This window comes from Vipera ursinii (assembly GCF_947247035.1).
Source record: "Vipera ursinii genome assembly, chromosome: 2".
In the NCBI taxonomy this organism is placed as follows: Eukaryota; Metazoa; Chordata; class Lepidosauria; order Squamata; family Viperidae; genus Vipera; species Vipera ursinii.
Window position 1 is genome coordinate 195342123 of NC_139513.1, and position 25395 is coordinate 195367517.

Here is a 25395-nt window from a genome sequence, read left to right on the forward strand (position 1 = left end):
AAGATGCCAAAGTGTACGAGCCTCAGGATCATCCCATTTAGCAACATGTCAATCTACACCAAGGGATTTTCCAGGACAATTTCTTGACAAATGTATATTTGGAATGGATGGTTATATAGGCCAAAAAGGAAGAAGAGATGAAACTGTTAGAAGGATAGTTTTATTTCCCCCTACAGGTACAAACTTGAGTGTATAGTACAATAATCAAGCATTTTAAAGACACATAATTCCACTGTAATTCATCCTTATCACAAGGACTAAAATAATTTGCTTGTACAACTTAAATCCCTGCCAAGGATTCAAGCTAGTCAAAACATTTGCCAGTTTAAGATTCTAATGGTGAGAGATTTGTTTTGAAATTACATATGGAACTGAAATGCCATTTTCTGTTACTCTATTTGCCCATGTACAGATATATACATATAGCAGATATGTAAGTTTAGGGCTTATTATAAGTAGCAATGTTAGCAACTGAGTTTTTTTAGAAATAGCAGTCTTAGGATATTTAAAGGATGTACTTGAATCTTTGCTAACGCTTCCCCCAGTCATGATGCAATGCCTAATTATTATTTTGGATGAATCTATACTAGGTTACTTATACTGATATTTTGAAATAGCCATTAAAAGGTAGTCTTTTTCAGAAACTACACACAAAAACCTTATGGACTGTGAACAGTTCATTAAGGAGTCGTTTAGCATCAATGTTTTTTTTTTTGCTAGTATTCATGCAGCATGGTATTTGAATGTTAGCGACATAAAACTCAATGCTCAAGGATGTAGTTTTGTACCATTGTTCTTAAGCATATTATTTTTCAGTTATATGATTACCTCTACAGAAATTAGGTATTTACTATTCAGAATCCTTTTTAAGATTTAAGCTTTTGTCCCATTTACACTTAGATGTTTGTTGAATTTTTTACTTCTACCCAAGAACCATGGTCAGGATCCTGTCTAACATCAATGAGTTTTATACAGCATTTTAACTAAAGCTCAGAATAGAATGAGGGGTGTTCAACATTCCAGAGTGGAAAATAAGTAGAGTTCCATACAGGTGCTGTGCAAAGTCTCCACCAGCCATAGCACACCCAAAACACATCAATGTATCTAGATGAATACAAAACTTTAATTTCACATCTTTTAACATGAATCATAAATACAGATGCATACGTAAGAGAGGGAATATAATTTATAATACTAAACAGAAATCACTGAATACTAAGCCAGTGCATTTGCACACAATACATTTATGATGCACAAAATAAAATAAGCCAGAGTTAAAGTGGCTTCAGGTTTCCTTAGGAGGCCTTATAGAAATATGAACATTCCAACTTGATCCAAGTAGTTTTACCAATTTCAATTTGTTAACTTGATTTAAAAACAACTAAATTTAAATATTACAGAGACAATAGCAATTCTGAATATAGCAATTTCAGTCCTTCACTCATCCACAACTGACATACAGGACAAGCAGCACAAGTGTAACTGTGAGACCACTTTAGGAAGTCTGGCACTGGACACCACCTCTAGGGTGGTGCTCATCATCGTCATATGCTTCACCATTGTAATGCTGTCTTCTTTCCTGAGATGGGTCAAAGTCCATCAACTCTACTTGATCCATGTCTTCAGCTTCTTCCACTTCTTGCCTTGGTGGCAACAGTTTTTCCAACAGACATAGCTTATCTGAGCAAAGGAAACCACTTTCTGGAAATATCACCTGAAAATTAGAAAAAAATATGAATGCTTCTCATACATGTACTTGATGTGTGAAATACAGTGTATCTGAATTTTAATGTAGAAGATAAATTTGCTTAATTTGTATAACACCATTTTTTAAAAGAAACTAACATTGTAAGGCAGCATTGCCTAAAATATATTGAAGAAGTTTTCCACGAGATATTAGTAATTCACCCAACTGTGCCTTACCTTAAATTCAATTATAAGACGGCCCTTTTCATATGGCCTGCGGTAGATTGGCATTCCTTCATTTAGTACACATTTGACGTCACCATGTTTGACAATCTGACCTAGAAATTAAAAAGATATAACTTGTGTTTAATAAACCTTATATAAAATTAAAGTTACAAGTACTTGTAATTGCTGAAGCAGAAACTCATCTACACAGCAAACTAAAGACATGTATGTGAACAAGGCACCCACAGAGGGTAATAACCTGATTCTGGGAAAAGATCCAAGTGCTAGAAATGTTTTGTAATCAAATCCAAACATGGCATATTCCTAAAGTGCAATATCATGATTAAAAAAAGGTTTTCCAAGGCATGTTTAGAAGATTTCTAATTTACCAGTTACAAATGATTGTTCTATTCCTGTCAATTCAAGGCAACAGAAGTTTGATGAATGTTAAATTCTATGGAGATATTTAATTACAGTACTAATTTAAGACAGTTATAGCTGCTTAGGAACTTTATTGGTTTTCACTTGATTCTCCAAAACGATAACATTTATTTTATGGTGGGTTCCAATAGTGACTCCAGTATTAATTGCAAACCTTTAATTTAACAGACTAATAGTAGGCAGCAGATGTCAGTTAAAGTAAAATGTCCATTTAACTGAAGGGGTTACAGGCCATAAAAAGATAAATAAGACTTTATGCACACAAAGTAATATGGAGAGGTTTACATCCAAGGTCGATTAAACCATGAAATGCATTGTACCCAAGTTTTTTTTTCCAGAGCAAAACAGACTTACCAGGATGAGAAGTAATCATTATAGTTCGATTATCAAGCATTGCAATTGGTTTTTGAAAGCCACAGAGTGCTTCCACTAATTGTATATCCATAGACATGACCAGGTCTTCACCTCGCCTACAGAGAAAAAGTTATTTGCCTTAGAATTGCAGGGCTACAACCATATTGTATAGGATATCAATTTCAAAAAGACAAGGAAAAAAACCAACTGCTTAAAATGATAAATTATACTATTAAATAAATGTACAGGGAGAATATAAAGAGATCTGCACTCTTATAGAATTAAAAGGATTTGTTAGTGAAATAAGACTATTCTGGCACCAGATCTGATCACATGGGAAAACAAAAAATTAAGCTTCTATCTTAATATCTAATGTTTAAATATTATAATGGTATAATATAGCAGACCAGTGGTCCCCAGCATGCCACCAAAGAGTGTCACAGAACACACAGGCATCTAGGGTGGTGGTTCCTCACTAATCCTTTATGCTTCTTAAAATTGTAAAAGTGCAAAGTGATACCTTTCAGCATTATCTTTATTTGTAATAATGCACCTGAATCCTAAATTGACTCTATAATTTTTATTGAAAAATAAAATGTTTTGGCTGTAGGCAAATACTTTTAGGAGTGAGGGAATTTCTGTTTGTTTGTTCCTAAAGGAGGCAGTGGTGAGACCCCTCCTCAAGAAGCCTGCCCTGGACCCAGCTGTTTTAAATAACTATCGTCCGGTCTCCAACCTCCGCTTTCTGGCGAAGGTTGTTGAGTGTGTGGTGGCTCATCAGCTTCCTCTGTTCCTGGATGAAACTGATTATCTGGACCCGTACCAATCGGGTTTCAGGCCTGGGCACAGCACGGAGACGGCATTGGTCGCGCTGGTGAATGATCTCTGGCGGGCTCGGGACAGGGGTTGTTCCTCTGTCCTAGTCCTATTAGATTTCTCAGCGGCTTTCGATACCATCGACCATGGTATCCTACTGCGGCGGCTCAGGGGGTTGGGAGTGGGAGGCACTGTTTTGCGGTGGTTCTCCTCCTATCTCCTGGGCCGCTCGCAGTCGGTGTTGACGGGAGGGCAAAGGTCCGCCCCGAGGCCTCTCATTTGTAGAGTTCCTCAGGGGTCGGTTCTCTCGCCCCTCCTGTTCAACATCTATATGAAGCCGCTGGGCGAGATCATTCGTGGTTTCGGGGTGGGGTATCATCAGTACGCTGATGATACCCAACTTTTTTTTCTCCACCACAAACCAACCCAGCGATGCCCTCACCGTGATGTCCCGTTGCCTGGAAGCGGTCCGGGTCTGGATGGGGAGAAACAGGCTTCGTCTCAATCCTGCCAAGACTGAGTGGCTGTGCATACCGGCATCTCGGGTCAACCAGACTATTCCATCTCTAACAATGGGGGGTGAGGTGTTACCCCCCGTTGATAGGGCTCGCAACTTGGGCGTCCTCCTGGATTCGCGGCTCAATTTTGAAGATCATATAGGAGCCGTGACCAGGGGGGCTTTTGCCCAGGTTCGCCTGGTGCGCCAGTTGCGACCCTACCTGGACCGAGATGCCCTACGCACAGTCACTCATGCACTCGTGATCTCCCGTTTAGACTACTGCAACGCTCTCTACATGGGGCTGCCCTTGAGGACCACCCGGAGGCTTCAGCTGGTGCAGAATGCGGCCGCGCGAGTCGTGATGGGGTCTCCCGATACTCCCATGTAACACCTCTACTCCGCAAGCTGCATTGGCTTCCGGTTGCCCTTCGGGTGAGATTCAAGGTGCTGGTGATGACCTATAAAGCCCTAAATGGCGAGGGTCCAGGATATTTGATATTTGCGCTCCCACAGGGAGGGTCTTCTCAGGGTGCCGCCGGTTAAAGATTGCCGGCGGGTAACACCCAGGGGTAGGGCCTTCTCAGTGGGCGCGCCTGCCCTTTGGAACCAGCTGCCCGCGGAGCTGAGGACTGCCCCCGACCTCCGTTCATTCCGCCGGGACCTGAAGACCTGGCTCTTTGAGCTCTCTGGCCCAGGCTGAGAATTTTTTAATTTTTAATTTTAACTGGGTTTTTATTTTTTCTCAGGGTTTCATTTAATCTTTTTAAATTTGTTTTAACTTTTGTATTGATTTTCTTTTAAATACCCTGTAAACCGCCCTGAGTCCTTCGGGAAAGGGCGGTATATAAATCTAAATAAATAAATAAATAAATAAATAAATAAAAATCCCCCAAGATAAGCACGATTGCAGGCAACATCCTACAGGAAGTATTTAAACAGAACAGATAGTATTCTGATAAACCGGCTCTATGTAACTTTCTCATGGCAGCCATTTTGTGAATAGGCAATTTTCCCCAAGCAGCAGCCACAGCGCTCCTATCATGTTTTCAAAAGTTCTCCTGCTCAAAAAGGATGAGGATCTGTATAGATCAAGGAATATCTTGAAACTCAATCACATTCTATGTTTAATTTTTTAAGTTAAAAAAAAAAAGCCACAATCTCATGGAAAAAACCTAAACTGATTTTCCCTGCTACTTTACAGTAATCAATTACACGCTATTTACATCCATACACAAAAAAGTTTCAGCAGTTGAGCTGGAGAAAAGATGACTTTCAAGCCTTAAAATCAATGTAACATTTTACTTAACAACTGAAGTTTAACTTCCAGAGAAGGAAAACCAGTTTACTGACTTTGAATCATCATTAGACTGAACAAACTTCTTAAAACTAAGAGAACATTATACACTTTCCTAAACAAAGAATCAGGAATTAGAATTAAACTGTTGTTGTGCCAGGCTTCATACCTTGACATAACTAGTGAAGGGCTAGAGGACTATGACAAAATCAGTCTGTCATCTGTACTATTGCACATTAATATGCATTTATAAATGCAGTAGGTGTCCACATTAGTTACAATGTAGTGATTTATATTAGTTTAGTAGTAGTAGTTTAGTAGGTTAGAACAAATTGGAAGAGGTAAGGTACTGCAGAAATAATTAACCCTTGTAGAGAGAAAGTTAAAGAGAAACTGTGTACACAATTGTTACCCTGACCATTGTTTTGACTATAAACTTTAAAAGCTGCTCCAGTGTCTGCCAAACATAAGGCCTAATGCCTGACAACCTATGTTCCCAAACTGTTATACATACTACCGAAATAAGATTACCACAGTATTATTAAAACTTGCCTTGTAAACAAAGAATGATCTTTTTGATCCAAGACAATGATAATGTCTCCTGGCTCCAACCCTGGTTCTTGATCACCTTCACCATGAAAGGTTATTTTCTGACCATCTTTCATTCCTATTTCAAAAGGAACACATTACACTTAAAATCGACACAATGTATTTTAAATTATAGTACTAATAAATTTAGCATTCATTACTCTGGAAATAATTTGGTGAAGCATAAGTAGAAGCATGAAACAGGAGCAGAAAACATACTCCTTAGCTGCTAGTAAAAGCCAGATAGTCTCAATAAGTTATTCGTTCCTTAGTTTCTTTTGCCAAAATTCCTAGTTCTGCATTATGGAATGTGTAAGTGGTATATATTTTTTTAGATATTGTGAAACTGAGGTGTTGATGTACATTAGTTGTAATAATTTAATTCGAACATATTTTAATAGTTTTCATTTTGTTTACTTTATTTCAGCCCTTAGTCAAAATTATTTTTAACCCAATACTATAGTTTTCCAGAGACATCTGATGTCAAGTGTTCAAGCAGTCATTATGTCACCCATAAAGCACCCCTCAATCCTTATTGAGAGCCATTTTAAACACCCACAATTAATATAAAAGTTGTGGAAGTTGTACTATCTTATGAAAGCACCACCTCTTGACAGAGATATAGAGGTTTAATGCCCAGCAAGCGGAAAGTCAGAACTATATTCTTTTATCAAACAAGGGAATTCTGATGAAGGAAAATTAGTGAAAGACAGATCTCATGGATCAGACAACCAAAACATATTTATTATCCTTTTAAAAATTAATATGTAAATCTTTCCTAGGACTTTTAATATTCTATAACTCCTAATTATTCCTTAAGTATACCTTTATCAATGTGGACTTCCAAAATTTTCTTTTCTCTAACAATTTTCCTTCCATTGCAGCTTTTACACCTGTCCTTGGGACTGATGCGCTCCCCATGGCCTTGACATTCCATGCACACTGACTGGATTTGCTGAACCATTCCAGGTCCTATCTGATGAATTCTTATTTGCATGCCTGTTCCTCTGCAATTAAGGCAGCATTCTACTGCACCTTTCTTGCCCCCTCGGCCTAGAAAACATATATAGAAAAATTAAGATTAAGTAGACTACATTTTTTTCACATTAAAATTTCTCCTGAATCTCTGTAAAGATTAAAGAAATGTTTTAGCATACCTTCACATTTGTCACAAATCACATTTTTCTGTAGAGCAAGTTTCCGAGTTGCTCCATTGTATAAATCTTCTAGAGTTACCGATAACTGATGTACAACGTTTTTACCTGAAATGAAAAGCGTGTTAATTTATAGCTGAGAACTTTCTGGAAAAAATCACATTACCATGGAAATTAAACTTGATTGAACTCAATGGGGCATTTCTAAGTAAAGAGTTATAAGGGCCATTTCATGTGTAGTTTAAACCGTGTTGAAAATACTTGGGACTAATTGTATAATTTATACAGCTAACAGTAATAACAGCAAATAGACTTTGAGGAACTGTTCAATTAATACTAACAGATGTTTTAGTGGATATTAATCCATTATATGACAGCTCCCAAAGCAACTATTACAAAGGAACAAATGAATGGTTTTACATTAGATAAAAATTCTGAAATTAAAACAGATGTCTTCACCTGTTTACCTTGAAACCACATCACCTTTATCTTTATAATGTGTGCAGGGAACCACCCTTGTAGTAATAAAAAGTTAACCACTACAATTTCCATTAGATCAAAGAAAAGTTGTACATTACCTCTCCTCTCTCTTTGCATTCTTCCACCTCCTCCAAAGAACATATCAAATATATCCATTGGTGATCCAAAACCGCTTCCACTACCACCTTCTTTTATTGCTTGTTCACCACCTTTATCGTACAACTCTCTTTTCTTGGAATCAGACAGGACTTCATAGGCTTGGGAAATTTGTTTGAACTACAACATTTAAAAAAAATTAAAAGGCTTATGTAAAGTCTATCTAATTGCCACCGGACAAATGATCATTTATTATTTATAGCATGATCACTCTATTACTAAATCATTTACGTATTAGTAACATACAATAATTACTGATGACTGGTCTACCTTATGGATTGAATTTTCTTGTTTATCGAAGAGTAATAATGTTTTATTTCAGCAAAAGAATTCAAATCTAAATTTTAACCTTCCTAATTGTAAACCTTTAAGTCCTGGTCCACAGAATGACTGATAGTTTTTTTTAATATAGTGATAAAAGTGATTTGTTACTCTTTTCTGCTGAATATTTTTCTTCTATATCCACATCTAGTTCATAGGTTCAATTCTGCTTTAGCTTTTTCAAAAACAGCTAACAATGACTAGATGGTGCCTCAAGAGCTAGGCTGCAAGCTTTCCAAAGGACAGCGATTTGCATGGATATGTCCACATAAGTCACCAGGAGTCAAGCTCATCATGGAAATTTTTATTCAAGGTCACACTTAGAAATGACATGGAGAGAAGTTTTTATGTAGGTTTTTCCAACCTCAAAAAGAAACTTTACTGTAAACCAAATTATATTTTCAATAAGAGACATCTGCAGGACAAGAGTTTCAAGGGCAAGCAATAGTCAAGTAGAACAAACAGAGCTTGGAAATATTGAAGACCTAAAGCAGGCATGTCAAACTCGTGCCCCCGTGCGACGTATCGTGACTTTCCCCCCCATTGCTGGCAATGGGGTGGACGCGGTTTCAGGATGATGCGTCCGGCCTGCGGGCCAGCAGTTTGACATGCCTGACCTAAAGAAATAGTATGTTCTGAAGATAAGCATGCATATGGGCTCAACAGCCAGAATCCAACACATTCACACCAAGAAGTAAAATGAAAATGGGTACACAGTACCTTTCCACCTAGTTAATTAGCAGACAATGGGAGAAGGAACATTTAAAACAAGAAACAAACCATTAACTCACCTTTTCGCCTTCATTAGGATTCTTATCTGGGTGATACTTCAGTGCTAATTTCCGATAAGCCTTTTTCAACTCCTCCTGAGAGGCATTCGGTTTTACCCCAAGCACATCGTAGTATGTGGTCTCCTTCACCATGATGCAACCGTACCTGCGCGAGACCATGGTGTGGGGAAGAGAACAAGAGTAAGATGATGTCGGTTAAAGCAAGCAAGTAAAACAGCTGTTGAGACTCTCCCCCACTTTCCTATTTCCCTCCCTTTATTTATCCCAGGGGTAGGCAACCTCGGCTCTTTTATGACTCATGGACTTCAACTCCCAGAATTCCTGAGCCAGCCAAGCTGGCTCAGGAATTCTGGGAGTTGAAGTCCATGAGTCATAAAAGAGCCGAGGTTGCCTACCCCTGAGCTAGTCGCTTGTAGCCGAGTCGGGGGTTGGACTTGAGTCGGGGGTTGGACTCGTTTCCCTGTTCGGGGGCGAAACTATAAGCCAGTGTTCCTGGACTCCGCTGGATCTGGCACTTCACGTGCCAAGCTGGCTCAGGAATTCTGGGAGTTGAAGTCCATGAGTCATAAAAGAGCCGAGGTTGCCTACCCCTGCCTTCTCCCCTCCAGAGCTCCCACATTCGACTCTCAAGGGAAACCATCCTCCATCTTTCCTCCACTTGCCCGCACTAGCCTCCCACACAGCCTAACACAGGCTAACACAAGCAGGTACTAAACCTGTCACAAAAGCACCTTTTTCTTGTTCCTCCCGCTCGACTCGGCCACCACCTTCGCTTAAATTGCCTCCTTCAGTCAGTCGCCCCTCCCTGTTTCCGAGCAGACGGGAGAAGGTAGGTGGTCACTCACCTGAAAAAAAAAAAGGTCTTACTCCTCTCCCTCTAGCCCTTCCCCCACCCCCCACCTCAGCTTCTCCCCTACAGGACACCCCGAAAGGAGGCTTCTTCGTGGTCACCCCCTCCTCGTGTCACGGACAACGGGCACCAGCCGCTCCTGCTCCGTTCGTTCCCCAAAGGCTCCTCCTTCTTCTTCTCTCCAGTTTCCCTCACCGACCTACCACCCCCATCTTCCCCTTCTGCCCTCGTGCCGCCTTTTTCCCCCACCTCGTATCGCTTGCTTCCCCCTCCCCCTCCGCAAGATTTCGGCTCGCGCGCTGTTCCCCACGGCGCCTCCCGACCCCCTCCCCCCCCACACACACGCAAACCGCCACAGCGCGCGCGCGCCTCGGCTTCAGGCGCGCGGACGAAGCTGCCCGGGCGGTCGTTGCACGCGGAACGAGGAGGGAAGCCGCGGAGGGAGGGAGGGAGGGGGAGAAGCTGGGGTGGGGGGAAGAAAAGAAGGCGCGGCCAACAGCTTTCTCTTTGTCTTCCAGCCTACCTTGCGCTTTCGGCCGAAGCAAAGGCAGCCTGATGTCTTCCCGGTAAGCCTCCCCACTCCCGGCGCCGAGTCCCCGCTTCGTCTGCCTCTTTCTCTCCCGCAGACAAAACGACCGCGACTTTTCTGGAAAGTTCCGAGCCGGTCTCAGGCTAGGCAGCATCCGGGGAGTTTTCTTTTTTTTCCAAGGAAGCCCCACCCAATCCCGGAAACACCGCCTTTCTCTGCTGGGCCCTTCGGCGGCCGGCATTCGCCGGCTTTCCAGAAGCGATGACGTAAAAACAGCCGTCTTCCAATCGCTTGTCGAAGGATATGACGTTACCGCCGGGAACTACAAGTCCCATCGTGCCAGCGAGGCAACGTGCTCGGCGCGTGCGCCATTTTGCGACGCGGCGGAGCAAGGCCAAACTACAAGGGCCAGAATGCAAAGCGGTGGAGATGGGCGCCTTCGAGCTTTCGGAAGGGCTGTGGAACCGAATAGGGAGCTGGAGGCCAGGTTTTCCTCAAGTGTGAGAAGTGCGTTAAGCAAACGAAAATGTAGCATCCCGCTCTTTTAACACGACGACGAAAAGGGTTATTTTATTTATTTATTAAATGTACATGCCCCACCACCTCACCAACAAAACGATTCTGGGTGGCTTACAAGTAGAATAAATTAATAATTAAATCAAAGAAGCGAAGAGAAAAACTGAAATCCTACAGCCACCTATCTCACGCCCGCAGAAATCCACAAACCTACTGTATGGAAGGAAAATAATTCGGAAAACTCTTTAAATCTTGGGACTTTTGCACCCATTTTGGCAGCTCTAACTCTCCTGAACCTTTTTTTCCAATTAAACTTTGAATTCTGGTATTAATATCCAGCATAGGATTAATTTTTTTGAAAAAAAAATACATATTGGCTGCATTTCATTTTTTATGTCGCTAAGACGCATCCTAATGGACTGCCCCCGACCTTCGTTCATTTCGCCGGGACCTCAAAACCTGGTTCTTTGAGCTATCTGGTCTGGACTGAGGGGTTTAATGTTTTTAAATTGTGATTTAATTTTTGTGGCTAGACTTAATTTAATTTATTTTAATTTTATATTGGATTGTTTTTAAATTTTGCCTTGTAAACCGCCCTGAGTCCTTTGGGAATAGGGCGGTATATAAACCAAATAAATAAATAAATAAATAAATAAATAAATAAATAAATAAATAATTAATGGGAATCTCAAAGCAGCTTCTCCCTTTTCTGCTTTAATTAACATCCAGTCCGATCAAAAGTGGAGAATTCAAGAGCTCGCTAAGTATCAGGGTGAGATTTTGAGTGGCCTTAATAGTATTTATTAATTGGCAAATATTTTGGTTTTAATGGATCAGCATAGCCTTTTTTATTGGTTAAATAAATAAGACAAAATCCGATTAAAGGGGAGTTAAAGCACATTATGAAATTGGTTAATTTTATATTATGGATAATCTTTAGTTAGAATATGATTATTATAACTATAACCCTGTATTTAGCTCTGGGAAGTGGGGGGGAAAAGGGGGGTGGTTTGGGGTGGGTGGGTTTTGGGGATGTATTGTAAAATCTTTTTTTGTAAAACTCTTTAATATTTTTTTTTAAAAAAGAATCCTTGTTAAACGTACAACTCACGACCAAAGACTTTTCCCCTAATCTTCACTGCGGGAAAGGTCGAGAAACTCGCTGTGTATTTACTTCCTTCCTCTTAGGGGTGGGTGGGAGCAAGGGCTTAGAAACCTGTATTTGATTGGCCTCGAAGCAACCCAGAAGGATGCTATTGGCTAGGAAATGTAGAAAAGGTTCAGAGATGGCAACGTGGAGGTGAGCGGAAATGCGAGGGAGTATTGATGAAAGGAGGAGGTTCTCGTGAGAAGCTTCTGGTATTTATGGTGTGTGTGTGGCGGGGAATGAATAACCCACCGAAAATTATTGGGAGGGAAGAAATCGGATGGGGTCCGTGGCCTTTAGATGGTCGTTAAAAAAAGCAAGCACAAAATTGTACTGTGAGATGGCGCAAGAGAGATTGTCCGGAAGAAATGTTTCTTTGTTATAACATTTTCCTCAGAGGAACTCGTGTATATTCAAACAGTCATTGATTCTAAAATTGTCAGGAGCCAAACTCCAGCTGCCCTAAATGCTCAATGGATTGTGCCAGGTGTTTTGTCTTATTTCAGTCGCAGTCCTTGGCATGCTGAACTCAGTTAATTGGATTTGGGATAAACGTGCATTAAATCTGGATGTTAGCGATGTGGATCATAGCCTGGGTAAAATACAGTGCAGAGCCAAACTTTGGATACACGTATCCATGAACAGCTGCTTCCTGTAAGTAAGCAGTTGTCCACTTCAAAATCTCATTTCTCGTGTCATATTTGCAATGTCATGATGAAAGAAGAGAGTGAACCGGTTCCATTTCTCTTGCAAAGTACTTTCTAGATCCTAAGAGTGCCGAACACTCCTGCTGGATACAGAATCCATTCAGAAACCATCTTCTGAAGCAATAAAGAAACGGGGAATTCAAAGAAAAACTTCATTTAACTGCACCCTTTTCTTGGTTTCTCTGTTGCAGTGGTAGTAAGAAGTACAAAGTAAATAGTTCTTTTATGGAGTAAAAAGAAGGGCAGTGAATTTTCTGTTTATAATTGTTCAAAAGCTAAGGCTCTGCAAACTTTCCCCAAACAAATTTAAAATTGTTTTCTGAATTTTTCATGAACAATAATACAGTTAGCTCTATATTTTCAATTTAGAGATTAAATAAACAGTATTCTTGGTGCTAAAAATAGAGCAGACATCCCCAACCCAGATTGTTGGGGGCAATTAAGCTGACTTTGTAATAATGCCGCTGGGGTGTGTGTGAAAGCCCTAATAAGCAGGCATATACGGTACATAGAATGAAGGCTACTGCTAAGCTTGTAAGCCGCCCTGAGTCTTCAGAGAAGGGCGGGATATAAATGGAATTAAAATAAAAAAAACTTAAATAGGATTATTTCCCTTGTTTTGCTCTGCAAAAATAATTCAGTTGCTTGGATTCTACCATAGACACACTCAAGAACAACTCCGAATAAAGAAAACGTTCATTTCATATGCTTTCAGCTAACTCACACATCACTACTTAATTTTGCCCTTTGGCAACACTAAAAGCTTTATCACTGCATTCCATCAGCTGAAAAAGTCTGATGTACTGGAATATTTATTCCAAATAAGTACATTCTATTTTTTTCTCCTGGAAGAAGGAAAAAGCTATGCCTAGTATGAATTGGTGATCTTGGTCTATATTAATTTATAAATTGTTACTAAAAAACTACTGGCAGACTTGAAACATACTTTATAAATGAGTAAATGAAATTATTATGACATAGATTGCATCAGGGTCAGAACAATTTAATTGGAATGCTTTATAATTTAGTTAAATGTACTGTAGGCATTAGAATTATAAATATGCATAAATATAATGGAAGCATAATGTAACTGTCTATAATCAGTTATTTTCTCAAATCTTATCTGTATGATTTTTATAATAAAGTAGATGAAAATCTATTTGGTATCTCAACATTTTAGGTCATAAACTATTTGAAGTCTTGTAAATTTTTGTGCTGTTCCAATTGTAAATGGGGAGAGTACATTTTATAAAGTAGATAAAAACCTCTAGTGAATGTTCTGGAATAAAATACTTTTATAGCACCGTAGATCATTCTCCCTACAGGAACCTTATTTGATAAAACTGAGTATTTCTTTTTTTTTCCTTCCCCTCCCTGAGTACAATGCGTGTATGCTGGCTAGTGAGCAAAGATAGAAGCTGTCAGCGAATTAAACTACCGCATTTAGAAATGGTGGTGATAGGGCGTGGGCCTGACACGGAGATAACAGACAAGAAATGTTCGCGAAGACAAGGTAGTACATCTTAGTAAACTGAGTAGTTTTTACTTTAATTCATTTCTGCCTCTTTTTTCCCCTAATGGCATAAGTACCTGGTGTCAGCTAAAGGGTCAAAATGGGTGGCATGGTGAGTAATAATTAGTAGCTAAGAGGTTGAACTATGGATTAGGAAAACTGGTTTGAATTTAATTTCTACTCTCAATAGTAGATGGCTAGATTCAGTTTCCCAGGTTATTTTTATTAATTAGATTTATTATGGCTATCTACAAAAGACTCCAAAAATAAACTACATAGGAAAGTAATAAAAATAGATATCTGTAATAGGATTACAAGATAATATATATGATATATTTTCAGTAATTTAACATTTTATAACTAAGTAATGTTTTGTTGTACAGATGGTCCTCATTTAGTGACCACAATTGTCACCTTGGTCGTTAAACAAAGTGGTTGCTAAGGGAAACTACAACTGTGCTTATGATCTTACTTCAGCTTTTCTTTGCTTTACAGACCTGGTAAATGTGAGGACTGGTTGCAAAGTTACTTTTTCATCACTGTCGTTAATGCTAACAATAGCTAAATGAGAACTGCCTGTACTTCCCAATATTTTATAGATGAAAGTAAGATTATGCTTTTATTTTTGCAGTTGGCCAGTTGGTGGGTAGAAGTAGCCATAGTAGATGAAGAAATATAAGAAAGTTTAATAGAATATTAAAATCCTGTAATGAATCTGCCCTTGTTAAAGAATAATAGTGACTCCAGGAAAACTCAGCCATGTGTGCTGCTTAGATAGTCCTGAAATGGACTGAATGAAGAGTATCCAGATATTTTCTGTCCATGTATAGAACCTCATCTACAGTGTGGCGTGTGGGCATATGGAGAACTCTAGTGCAAATGTGTACACAAACATAATCCGAAAAAGAAAAAAAAGAGGTTTATTTTCCTTGGCTCTAGTCTAGGCACTGAAACTCAGAGATAGGGAGATCATATGAGACTGAAGTAAAGTATTATTAAACTATTACAGCTTTTAATTGTAGCAATAATTTTAATCTACATGACCATAGCTCATCATTTTCTGGCTGGATTCATTTCCAAAAGGACAAAAGAAATAAGAATAAATTGGGTGTCTCCTAGCACCTCCTTTTTAATTTAAATTGTATCACTGTTAAAGCATTTGCTTTTCTGAATTTCACCCCATTTTTCTCCCTTCCCCAACACTGCCATAAAATTCACAGCCTAATATCATTCTTTGTCAATTTTTTTCCAGTACAACTAAAAGCAGATTACAACAAAGGATATGTCAAGGTTAAACAGGTATGCTTTTTCTTGTCATACAGCATTGTGGAATAAATTCTTAAAACAAAAATGAAGAAAACATAGGTATGCACATTATTTAAAACATACATAAGTGCTGGAAAAATCAGTGAAAAAAATACAACAGAAAAAATACACGGTGTTATATGTCATTACAACAGTAAACTGACAATTTTGTATATAATTATCTAATGCAAACATGCATGTGTGTGTGTATACACACACACATACAAACATATACACACTAATACACTTATAAAACTATCATGCTTTTTAACCTATTGTATATTGTATAAATGAATCCCATATTTCATTGTATTTATACAAAGTCTATGGTTTTATGCAATCTGCTCATAAGTGGTAAATATAATCCATTCAATCCATTGAGTAAATGGGGTTATTTATCATTCCAATGCTGCAATATCCATCTTTTAGTTATAGTAAGGGCATGGAGAATCCATTTATATGTCTAGTTGCCAAATTCCATGTATTTGGTAAGTTATAAGAGAATATTCTGAAAATTTTTTACTTTTGTCACACCGTCACATTTATAACACAGTACAGGTTATAGGACATTGTTAAAAATCATATTTACAAGAATTGTCCTTATTATATCTTCAACAAAAGGCTGTCCTCAATCTTCTGCTGTTTAGCAATATCGGAACCTCTAATTCTTTATTCCAATAATCTCTTGGCAGCTGCATATCAAATTGATTTATTGATTACAAAAATCTAGAAAAATTAATAGGGTTTTTTAGTTTTAAAAGATTAACCAGCTGTTCTAGTATCTCAAGTGTCTCAGAAGCTGAAAATCCTGCTAGTCCAAACAATGTTAACAACTGTTTTGCTCGTAAATATTGCCACTGAGTCACATCTGATAAATGATATTTATCTATTAGCATAGCATATGTGAAAAATTCATCTTCATCATCTGTTAATTGATCCAAAGTTAATATCCCTGCTTTCATCCAATTTTTCCACGTCACTAGCTTTTTTCCTGATTTTGAATGTTGACTTTCGCCATGAAAGTCCATTTAGCATGAGAAAAAGGACTGAATCTATTACACTCCATAGCTTTCGAACTGATATAACTGCTTCCAGAGATAGTAGAGTTCTATTGTATTTAGATCTTGATACCGCCCAATGAAAAATAATTGCAAAATTATTGACAGGCAGTCCTCAACTTACAGCCATTTGTTCGGTGACTGCGAAGTTATGGCAGGATTGAACAAAGGGACTTAAGAGCTGTGCCTGAAGTTATAGCCATTCTGCCCCACAGTCATGTGATCAAAATTGTAAGGGCACTTCAATTCCCTCCACCCACCTATCTCCTCCCATCTATAACCTTTTAGCCTCTGCCACCTCCGCTGACCTTTCCTGCTCCCACTGCTGACCAGACAGGCCCAGAAGCTCTTTGGAAAGGGGTTGTTTTTTGTTTGTTCCTTGGATGAAGCTCAACCCAGCCCAGCCCAGCTTCCAGAGTACACATGCCTGGTTAGCAGTGGGAGGAAAAAGACACCAAAGGTCAGCTGGGGTGTCAGCAGAGTGCCAGGGCAATCAGAGTGCAGGGTGGCAAGGCAACCGGGACTGGGCTGGGATGGTTGTTGGGCTGAGGTGGGTGCTATTCCCCAGGGCCTGGCAAGTAACCCCAGAGCCATGCACTCCTGCATGCTACCGCCAAAAACAGGGTGCAGGAAAGCAAACGAGCAGAGGAGGGGAAGGTAGATAGGTGGGTGGGGGGAGTTGCAGACAGTCCCTTATCTTACTGAGGATCGGGGCTGGGAGCAATGAACCTGGGATGCCTTGGACTGGGCTGGGTACTTGTTTAATGGCCTGTGGTTCTTGGTTAACAATGTCAACCGGGACTGATGGGATTGTGATTGCTAAGTGATATCGTCATGTGACATCTTGCTTTAAGATTGCATTATTTAGCAGGAAATTTCGGTCTTAACTGTAGTCATACGTTGAGAACTACCTTCTAAGAATTAACTTTTGCTACGCTATGGATCTTTACACCTTATGCTAAGCTATGAGTTAAGAAAGACTTATTGACTCGGTATAGCTCACTCAGTTTATAAAACATGATAAACTATAAAATGCATTTTACAAACCATTAATGGTTAGGTTTACATGTTAAATCCAAGGAATTGAAATGGTTGGGTGTTTTATAAGTGTAATAAATAAATGCTTTTAAAAATAACCCACAATGTGCAAACCATAGTGACCGGGTTTATAAACCTTGCTAAGCCCAAACAAAACAATCCTCAGTTTGTCTTATTGCAAATGCAGCCTTATTAGGAAAAGGATTCTATGTACTCTACACCTCTTCAAAATTTATTTGCTTTTGGACTTCAGTGTCATATCAGATTGAAACAAAATACTGAAATCCTTCAAGTTGTTAAAAATGGGAGGGATAAGTGACTTTCAGGGAAAGCAAATATTAGTACGATGAATAATTTTGCCTTTTTCTTTTTCAAGATAGGAGTCAATCCAACCAGTATTGATCTAGTGGATGTTGGCAAAGATCAAGAAACCAAACTGAAGCCAGGACAGGTTCTCCATATTGTCAATAAATTGTATCCATACACTGTACAATTCTTGGAGGAAATGGGCACATGTCTTGGTCGGGAAAGCAAGAAACTCCAAAGTGAAAAAAGGCCACACGATGATCCTGAGAAAAAAAATGTGGAAAGCTTATCTGGAAAACAAATAAAAACAGACCAAGGGGAGTTGCAAAGCTACAATTTGTACAACAATTTGGCAGATGGTGGCTCTGTTTCTTCACTTGAAAGCTCTTCTACCAAAATGGTAAGACATGAAATAAAAGTAGCTGGTATTGCAGAATTGAATGCAGGAAAGTAGGCAAGGAGAGCCTTTTAGCCTATGGGACCTCAAACAAGGCCTCTTTCCCCGCAAAAGTCTCGGCTTTTTTTCACAGACAGGGCAAGCTACTGTATAGAGAATCTGTATGCTCTATAGAGAACAAACCCCACTCCCTTCTAGCACTGAAGATATTACCTGGTCTGGTAATGAAATGTGTGCAAGCAAACAAATCTTCCTTCCGCTCTTCAAAGTTATTCCTTCTTCCTGTTACATGAGAATTGGAGTTCCCAATACGCCTGCTAATAAGGTTGTTTTTTTTTTGAGGGGAGCCGTAACATTTGAACGAAAAGAGACTGGAATAGCCCTGACACTGCCTCCCTGACACTGCCCCTCCCCAATTTATTCTAGGCCCCTTTAAAGGAAATTATGAGAAAATGCTAGAACAGACATGTCAAACTCGCGACGTCATGTGACATCACGAGATGTATCGGGACTATTTTGCCATGGCTGGCAACGGGGTGGGCATGGCTTCCGGATGACACATCCGGCCCGTGGGCCGGCAGTTTGACACCCGTGTACTGGAACCTTTCCTTCTTGTTCTGCTAATAAAAGCCATTCCATCAAGACTGATAATTATCGAGGGAGCAGGAAAAAAAATACTGAGAATGCTTTTGAAGCTTAGTGTGTGTGAATGACTGGCATTTTGAACTAGGTCACCACCTGGGGGCAGGCACTATCTGAATTGCTCTTACGTAGTTTTGAGTGAGGTACAGTCTCTCTATTTGTTTCTCTTAGGAGCAGTTTCAAAACGGTAAGTGTTTCAGCACTAGCTATAATCTAAAAAGTATTTTAAGTGTCTCTTAAAGTTATTTTAGCTATTCTGATAGCACAGTTAAGCTGAAGACTGCAATCTGAAGCTTGCCTACCTACGTAGTAGGAAGTCTTTCCTACTAGATTCTTCAAGGTGCATTTTGTAGTTTTAATATATCTCTCTCTCCATGTATTTAGATTCTTCTGTCTGTTCTTTAGGAATGTATGCCATACTGGGCTCAAGGACTGAAGGTTTCTATGCAAAACCCAGAGGTGCAGGTAAGGGTTTCATGTTGCTTTCCTTCAAGTCTGATAAGCATGAGGATATTAACATCACTGTAACTCTTGATGCATTTTCTTGCCTGTTAGGTCTACAAGGACGAGCAAGTTGTAGTTATAAAGGATAAGTATCCAAAAGCTCGCTATCACTGGTTAGTGCTGCCCTGGAAGTCCATTTCTACTTTATTTGCAGTAACTCATGAGCATCTTGAACTGTTGGAACACATGCACAGAGTTGGAGAAATGATAATCCAGCAGTGCCCAGAGAAAGACAGCCTGCGCTTCAGACTAGGCTACCATGCCATTCCCAGCATGAGGTAAGGCAGAACTAAGGTTTGTTAACCTTCTATCAAACATGGAATAGAAGAAACGCTGCCTTCTGGGCTGTATCTTTTGTTAGTGAAAATGCTGTTTTAACACTTTTTTGTTGTTGTTCTAGTGATATTAATCCTGGTTATCATTTTTGTTTCATTTTTTTAGCCAGCTGCATCTTCACATCATTAGCCAAGACTTTGATTCTAAGTGGTTTAAAACCAAGAAGCATTGGAATTCTTTCACAACCAATTACTTCTTGGACTCTACAGGTAATAACTTAGGCTATTTTAATTTCTATTCAAACTTGGGTTTCTTCCTGTAATTGAACAGCTACTGCCCTGTTGGTTTAATAAAGTTCCTGCACCGGTCCATAGAAAGCAAGTGGATAGGTAAAGTGCATTTAGTTTAACCCAAAAGAATTGTGACAAGGCAGGAGTTCATCTGCAAAAGATTCTCCCAGTATGAGAGAAAAGGTCCACGGAAAGTAAAAACATGGGAGAAATCAGCTTCCCTCCCTTGTAAGGACAAATTTCTTCCCTATACAGTATATATATTTGACAAGCCGAGACACAGTTAACAAGTGTGGCCACTGCCTGGTTTGACTGGATTCTAAGATTCTTTCAAAGCAAATTTTTGGACAACGCATTCATACCAAACACTGTAGGAATTGCTCCCAAAATACAGCCATTCTGTGGATGCTAATTTTGGCATTAATATAAAGAACCCTGGGACTGTGAGCTTGTTAACGTTGCTGAAAATTATGTCAGGTGCCACGAATTCTCTCCCAGTTTCTAAAGTTTGATCTAAACCTTGGGAAAAGTATTGGTAGCTAAAACCATTCATGTGGGGTTTGGAGAGGGGTGGGTATGGCTGAATCCTATGATCCTAGATCCATTATGCCTCTCCCTCTTTTCCCTCTTCAGATGTGATAGCAATGGTAACGAAGAAAGGAAAAGTAACTGTCGATAAGAACGCTATCCAGCTTCTAACACTGCCTCTGAAGTGCCACGTGTGCAAAAAGCAACTACCGACTATTCCTCAGTTAAAAGAACATCTTAAAGAACATTGGCCCAAATGACTCTAGGACTCGTTTCATTTATGCACCAGAGTTTCCCGAGTATTGGGTAAATTCAGTTCCAATATTCATATGCAAATACTAATGCTATTGCCTTATGAAGTGTGCCAAAATCTTGTCTACCTTAATGTGACCATGGCTGTTTGTGGAGGGAAGTGGCAGCTATGGATAGAAGGGATGTGGAAATGTAAAAGGGTTATACAATGATGTTGTACTTGTGCTTTTGCAGTGGAACCCTCATCCATGACATCTCTATGCCCTTCTTCACGCTAAAGAATTCATTGCAATTCATGGGCCAACTAAAGTGAGCCCTGCTGTTGAATCTGTTATGTGGAAACTTGTTTTTTAACTTTGACACGATGGAAGATAACTTGGCACTCACATTCAGGATACTATTCTACATTTCAAGCTGAACCTTGGCATTCATTTTCAAACCTGGCATGGGTAAGAGGAGAAAAACCAAAAATGTACTGTAGTGAGATTTGACTTGGAGCCTGAGCTATTAGGATAATGTTCCATCCTACGTTGGAGACATTTCTCTGCTTTCCCAATTTGATTTTCAGCTTTTAATCACTACACTGTTTCTAAGTGGACTGCTGTGTAATGCTGCAGGCATTACAGTGTGAAATCTGAGATCTTTTTTTTTTAGTAAAAGAATATCACTTGAACTCCTATATTTATTTCATTAAGTCTATGTGTATACAAGCAAAGCAATGCCTATTAAATTCTACTCCTGCCTACATCCTGCATTTTTTCAAATGATTTCAAGGAGACACTATTTCTCTTCCACATACACCTGCCATTATAGCTTTGCAATTAAATAGCTCAGGTTGAAAGGGTCTAAGAAACCACTTCATCCAGCTAAATAAGAGTTTTTTTTAAAGATTACTGTCTATTTTAATAATCTGTTTTGTATGCAATCCTATGTGAAGTGATCTAGCAATCTCCCTAACCTCAGTTATTGAATTTATTTCTGAGTAGGTATAAATGAGATTTTACATTTAGGTATAATTCTGGAATTCATGCTTCTATTCAGTTCTGGGGTACCAGTCCGAGAAAATGTTTGAATTCATGAGCAAAAGAAAAATTCTGTTGAGATGGTTCCATGCGGCAAGCAAAACATATTTAAATATTACAAATATACAGAATATTGAAGCAGATCCAACAATTCACCCTTTGAACAGGATCTACATATTAACTGAAATAGTTCTTAACCTTAGCAGATTGATATCCAAGCAATTCCATAACCTCATTGCTATTGTAGAAGCCTTTGTGAAACCCAGCTGAAAGTAAATCGAAACTACATTATGTGTAAAGCAGGGTGTCAGCCCTTCGAGGTAGGACTCCACAAGCAGGTGAGCTAGAGATGACTGCGAAAACCCTTGCTGTGCCATTTTTTGTGCCTTATCTCTTCCAAATGGCCATCTATTAACACATTATGTTCGGACAGCTCTTCCAAATTCTTTGGTGTGCCTTGCTTCACCAATTCATCTCAGCTCATCAGCAAGTTCTTCTCAAAATTGTTTAATCAGAGCAAAACATTCCACCCAACCTCTCTGGTAATTAACTGAAAATTTGATGTGGATGCAGCTTGTTAACTTGCTCTCTTAGCAGAATCATCAAAAGAAGCTCTAAGTCTTTGTGTGAAATTCTGGTAATTGTCCAATACTGGACCATTACTTTCAATAATGGGCATATCCCATTTGGCTGTCTCTTTCCGCAAACTCAGAACAAAAGTCATCTTGATGAGGAAGTTTTGTCATCCAACTCACTATAAATCATCTCAACATGAACCTATGAAAGTTAGAATTGAGCTTTTTCCAAAACTTTTCTGGCAAGCTCTCATGTCACTGTTGGTTGAAGTGCCAGCCACTATATTCTTGGTTGAGGCGAGCCTTGTTGCGAATGCTGTGTTAGATGCAGCATGGGATTTTGCTTTGTAAATCCACTTGTTGGTATTACAACAATGCTGCAGCACGATTCTTAGCAGATGGTTGGGTGCCCTAAAGATTGGATGACATCTCTTTGATCAAAGACAAGTCTGCTTCTAATAGGAGGTTTTCAAGACTGATGTCAATCCTTCAATGTAGACCAGGGCAGGAAAGAGATTCCTCAAGATACTGGATCTCTAATCTAAAGGTAAAGGTTCCCCCGCACATGCGTGCTAGTCGTTTCCAACTCTAGGGGCCGATCTCATCTCCGTTTCAAAGCTGAAGAGCCAGCGCTTGTCCAAGGACGTCTCCATGGTCATGTGGCCAGCATGACTAGATGCCAGAGGCACACGGAACACTGTTACCTTCCCACCGTAGTGGTCCCTATTTTTCTACTTGCATTTTTACGTGCTTTTGAATTGCTAGGTTGGCAGAAGCTGGGACGAGTAACAGGCACTCACTGTTACACGGCACTCAGGATTCGACCCGCCAAACTGCCGACCTTCTGATCAACAAGCTCAGCGTCCTAACCCACTGAGCCACCGCGTCCCATTGTGGATCTCTAATCTACATTATAGTAATAGGATTTTGGAAAGCTAACAGCATTTTCCCTTCCTCATATTGAAGTGAGCCAGTTTAAATTTCTTTCTAGAATTATCTTCTTTCCTGGGCTTATATTGTATTTGGCTAACTGCTGCATTCCTTCTTCAAGATCATATTTCTGCTTTGGTATGCTGGACTTGTATAATTACTGAACCACAAAATTGAAATCATGTTTAGAATGTTGGGGATGTATGTACGGTTCGGTATATGGTAAAAAGGTAACCTAAATAATCCTCTTTCTGGATCTTAAGAGTAGGTAAAATTGAACGTAGATAACCTATCCATGAGGACAATCTTCTCCAAACTAATGCTCCCAGTTGTGCTGGAAGTACTGCTCAAAGAATTCCCATTATGATGTCACAATGCTTGCTGTTGGTATCATCAGCACTCCACATCCTGTCCATTCCTGCCATTTGAAATGGTGGTCAGTAGAGAGCAGGCATATATGACCATCAGGAAATAAAATGTCAAGCAGAGGAAGTGCAAGCTCTGGCTCTGTGCCACCAAAGAAAGGACCAGCAGTCAAGCCGAGCACCAAATTTAGAGAAGAGGGAGAGTCAACTCCAAGGAGAATAGTAAAGGAGACAAGAGCTGTTGTCATAGATATTGGTACTGGCTCCTGCAAATGTGGATTTGCTGGAGAACAAAAGCCAAGCCATGTGATTTCATCTACTGTAGGCAAGCATATCCAGGAGACGGCAAAAACTGGAGATAACAGGAAGGAAACTTTTGTTGGAAGAGAACTTCAGGAAGCTACAGTACCCTTAAAACTTGTCAATCCTTTAAGACATGGAATAATAGTGGACTGGGATTCTGTTCAAGATATGTGGGAATATCTTTTCCTTAGGGAGATGAGGATTCGACCTGAAGAGCATGCTGTCCTAGTATCAGATCCTCCTCTAAGCCCTACAACCAACAGAGAAAAATATGCAGAAATGATCTTTGAAACGTTTTCCACTCCTGCTATGCACATTGCTTACCAATCAAGACTGTCAATGTATTCCTATGGAAAGACCTCAAGTCTTGTTGTGGAGAGCGGTCATGGTGTCTCCTATGTAGTTCCCATTTACGAAGGATACACCATGCCAAACATTACTGAGAGAGTAGACTATGCTGGATCCGATGTCACTCAGTATCTAATGAATTTAATAAATGAGAATATAAAATTGTTCACAGAGAAAGACAGGAGTATCTTAGAGGACATCAAAGAGAACTATTGTTTCACTTCACTGGATTATCAACATGATGCAGCCGCAGCTCCCAGGAAACATGAGATTGAATACCAGCTGCCTGACGGGCAAATTATCATTATTGGCAAAGAGAGATTCTTATGTGCTGAAATGCTCTTTAAGCCATCCTTGATAAATTCACAGCAATTGGGACTGCCTCTCCTGACAATGACTTCCCTCAACAAGTGTGATGTCACCCTAAAAAAGAACCTGATGGGCAACATCTTGTTGTGTGGGGGCTGCACTATGCTAAAGGGCTTTGCTGACCGCTTCCAGAGAGAGCTGATTAGAATGTGCCCAAATGATAATCCCATTTCATCAGCTTCTCCAGAAAGAAACACATCTGTCTGGACCGGAGGATCCATTCTTGCATCTCTCAAGGCTTTCCAACAGCTCTGGGTTCATAGAAGAGAATATGAAGAAAAGGGTCCTTTTTACATCTACCGGAAATGTTTCTAAATCCCCGAACGTGAATCTTTTCACCTAGAACAATTGGATGAGGCTTGGTTGAAGAAACGGACACACTTTCCCTGCTACCCCTGTAATGTCAATCTGAATGTTATATGATCCTTTTGTCCTCTTGTGTATTAAAGACTCATTGTTGTAACAGCAAAAGATAGTATTCCTTTTTTTTGGTGCAAGTAAAGCAGAGAAGATTAGTGCATCAAGGAAACCTTCCAATTAGATCAGGGGTGTCAAACTCAATTTCATTGAGGGCCGCTCCAGCATTGCGGTTGCCCTCAAGGGGCCAGTTGGGTATGGCCAGGGTGGGCGTGGTCTACTGGGTGGGCGTGGCTAGAGTGTGTATGGCCTGGGTGGGCGTGGCCAGCTCTACATCGTTTGCATCAAGGGTGCCTATGGGGGCCTGGGCAGGAGTGGGACAGATCTGAGGGTCTCTGGCAGAAGGAGGGTCTCTGGGCCAGGGCCAAGGCAGTGGGGGCCGTTCCCTCACTGTTTCCTGGAT

The 25395-nt window shown here is 39.9% G+C and overlaps 3 protein-coding genes across 8 annotated transcripts in view; 2 read left to right on the top strand and 1 right to left on the bottom strand.

The window, feature by feature from the left end:
* The window catches only part of APTX (aprataxin), a 116926-nt gene extending 95518 nt beyond the window's left edge, over window positions 1-21408 (top strand). Inside the window, exons 1-9 of one of the 5 annotated variants that reach the window (XM_083351446.1) lie at window positions 12038-12068; window positions 13934-14067; window positions 14563-14672; window positions 15320-15366; window positions 17845-18174; window positions 19219-19278; window positions 19369-19595; window positions 19759-19862; window positions 20517-21408. In XM_083351446.1, the coding sequence (XP_083207572.1) occupies window positions 14633-14672; window positions 15320-15366; window positions 17845-18174; window positions 19219-19278; window positions 19369-19595; window positions 19759-19862; window positions 20517-20671 (963 nt within the window). In that variant the 5' untranslated portion in view covers window positions 12038-12068; window positions 13934-14067; window positions 14563-14632 and the 3' untranslated portion in view covers window positions 20672-21408. The other 4 variants (XM_083351444.1, XM_083351445.1, XM_083351442.1 and 1 more) reach the window with 4 other exon arrangements.
* Window positions 1106-10618, bottom strand: DNAJA1 (DnaJ heat shock protein family (Hsp40) member A1). 2 transcript variants are annotated; one of them, XM_083356787.1, is made up of 10 exons: window positions 10179-10618; window positions 9537-9650; window positions 8806-8950; window positions 7636-7813; window positions 7061-7165; window positions 6729-6956; window positions 5868-5982; window positions 2707-2822; window positions 1924-2024; window positions 1106-1714 (listed from the first exon to the last, which is right to left on the bottom strand). In XM_083356787.1, exons 3-10 carry the CDS (start codon window positions 8935-8937, stop codon window positions 1496-1498), a joined length of 1194 nt encoding a protein of 397 aa, XP_083212913.1. In that variant the 5' UTR covers window positions 8938-8950; window positions 9537-9650; window positions 10179-10618; the 3' UTR covers window positions 1106-1495. The 2 variants fall into 2 exon arrangements, with proteins under 2 accessions (XP_083212913.1, XP_083212912.1); XM_083356786.1 differs by lacking the exon at window positions 9537-9650.
* Window positions 21409-21462: 54 nt separating the features above from the next.
* Window positions 21463-25027, top strand: ACTL7A (actin like 7A). The gene has a single exon (XM_083351441.1). The coding sequence runs from the start codon at window positions 23667-23669 to the stop codon at window positions 24888-24890; it is 1224 nt and encodes a 407-aa protein (XP_083207567.1). The 5' UTR covers window positions 21463-23666; the 3' UTR covers window positions 24891-25027.
* The last annotated feature ends 368 nt before the right edge of the window (window positions 25028-25395 follow it).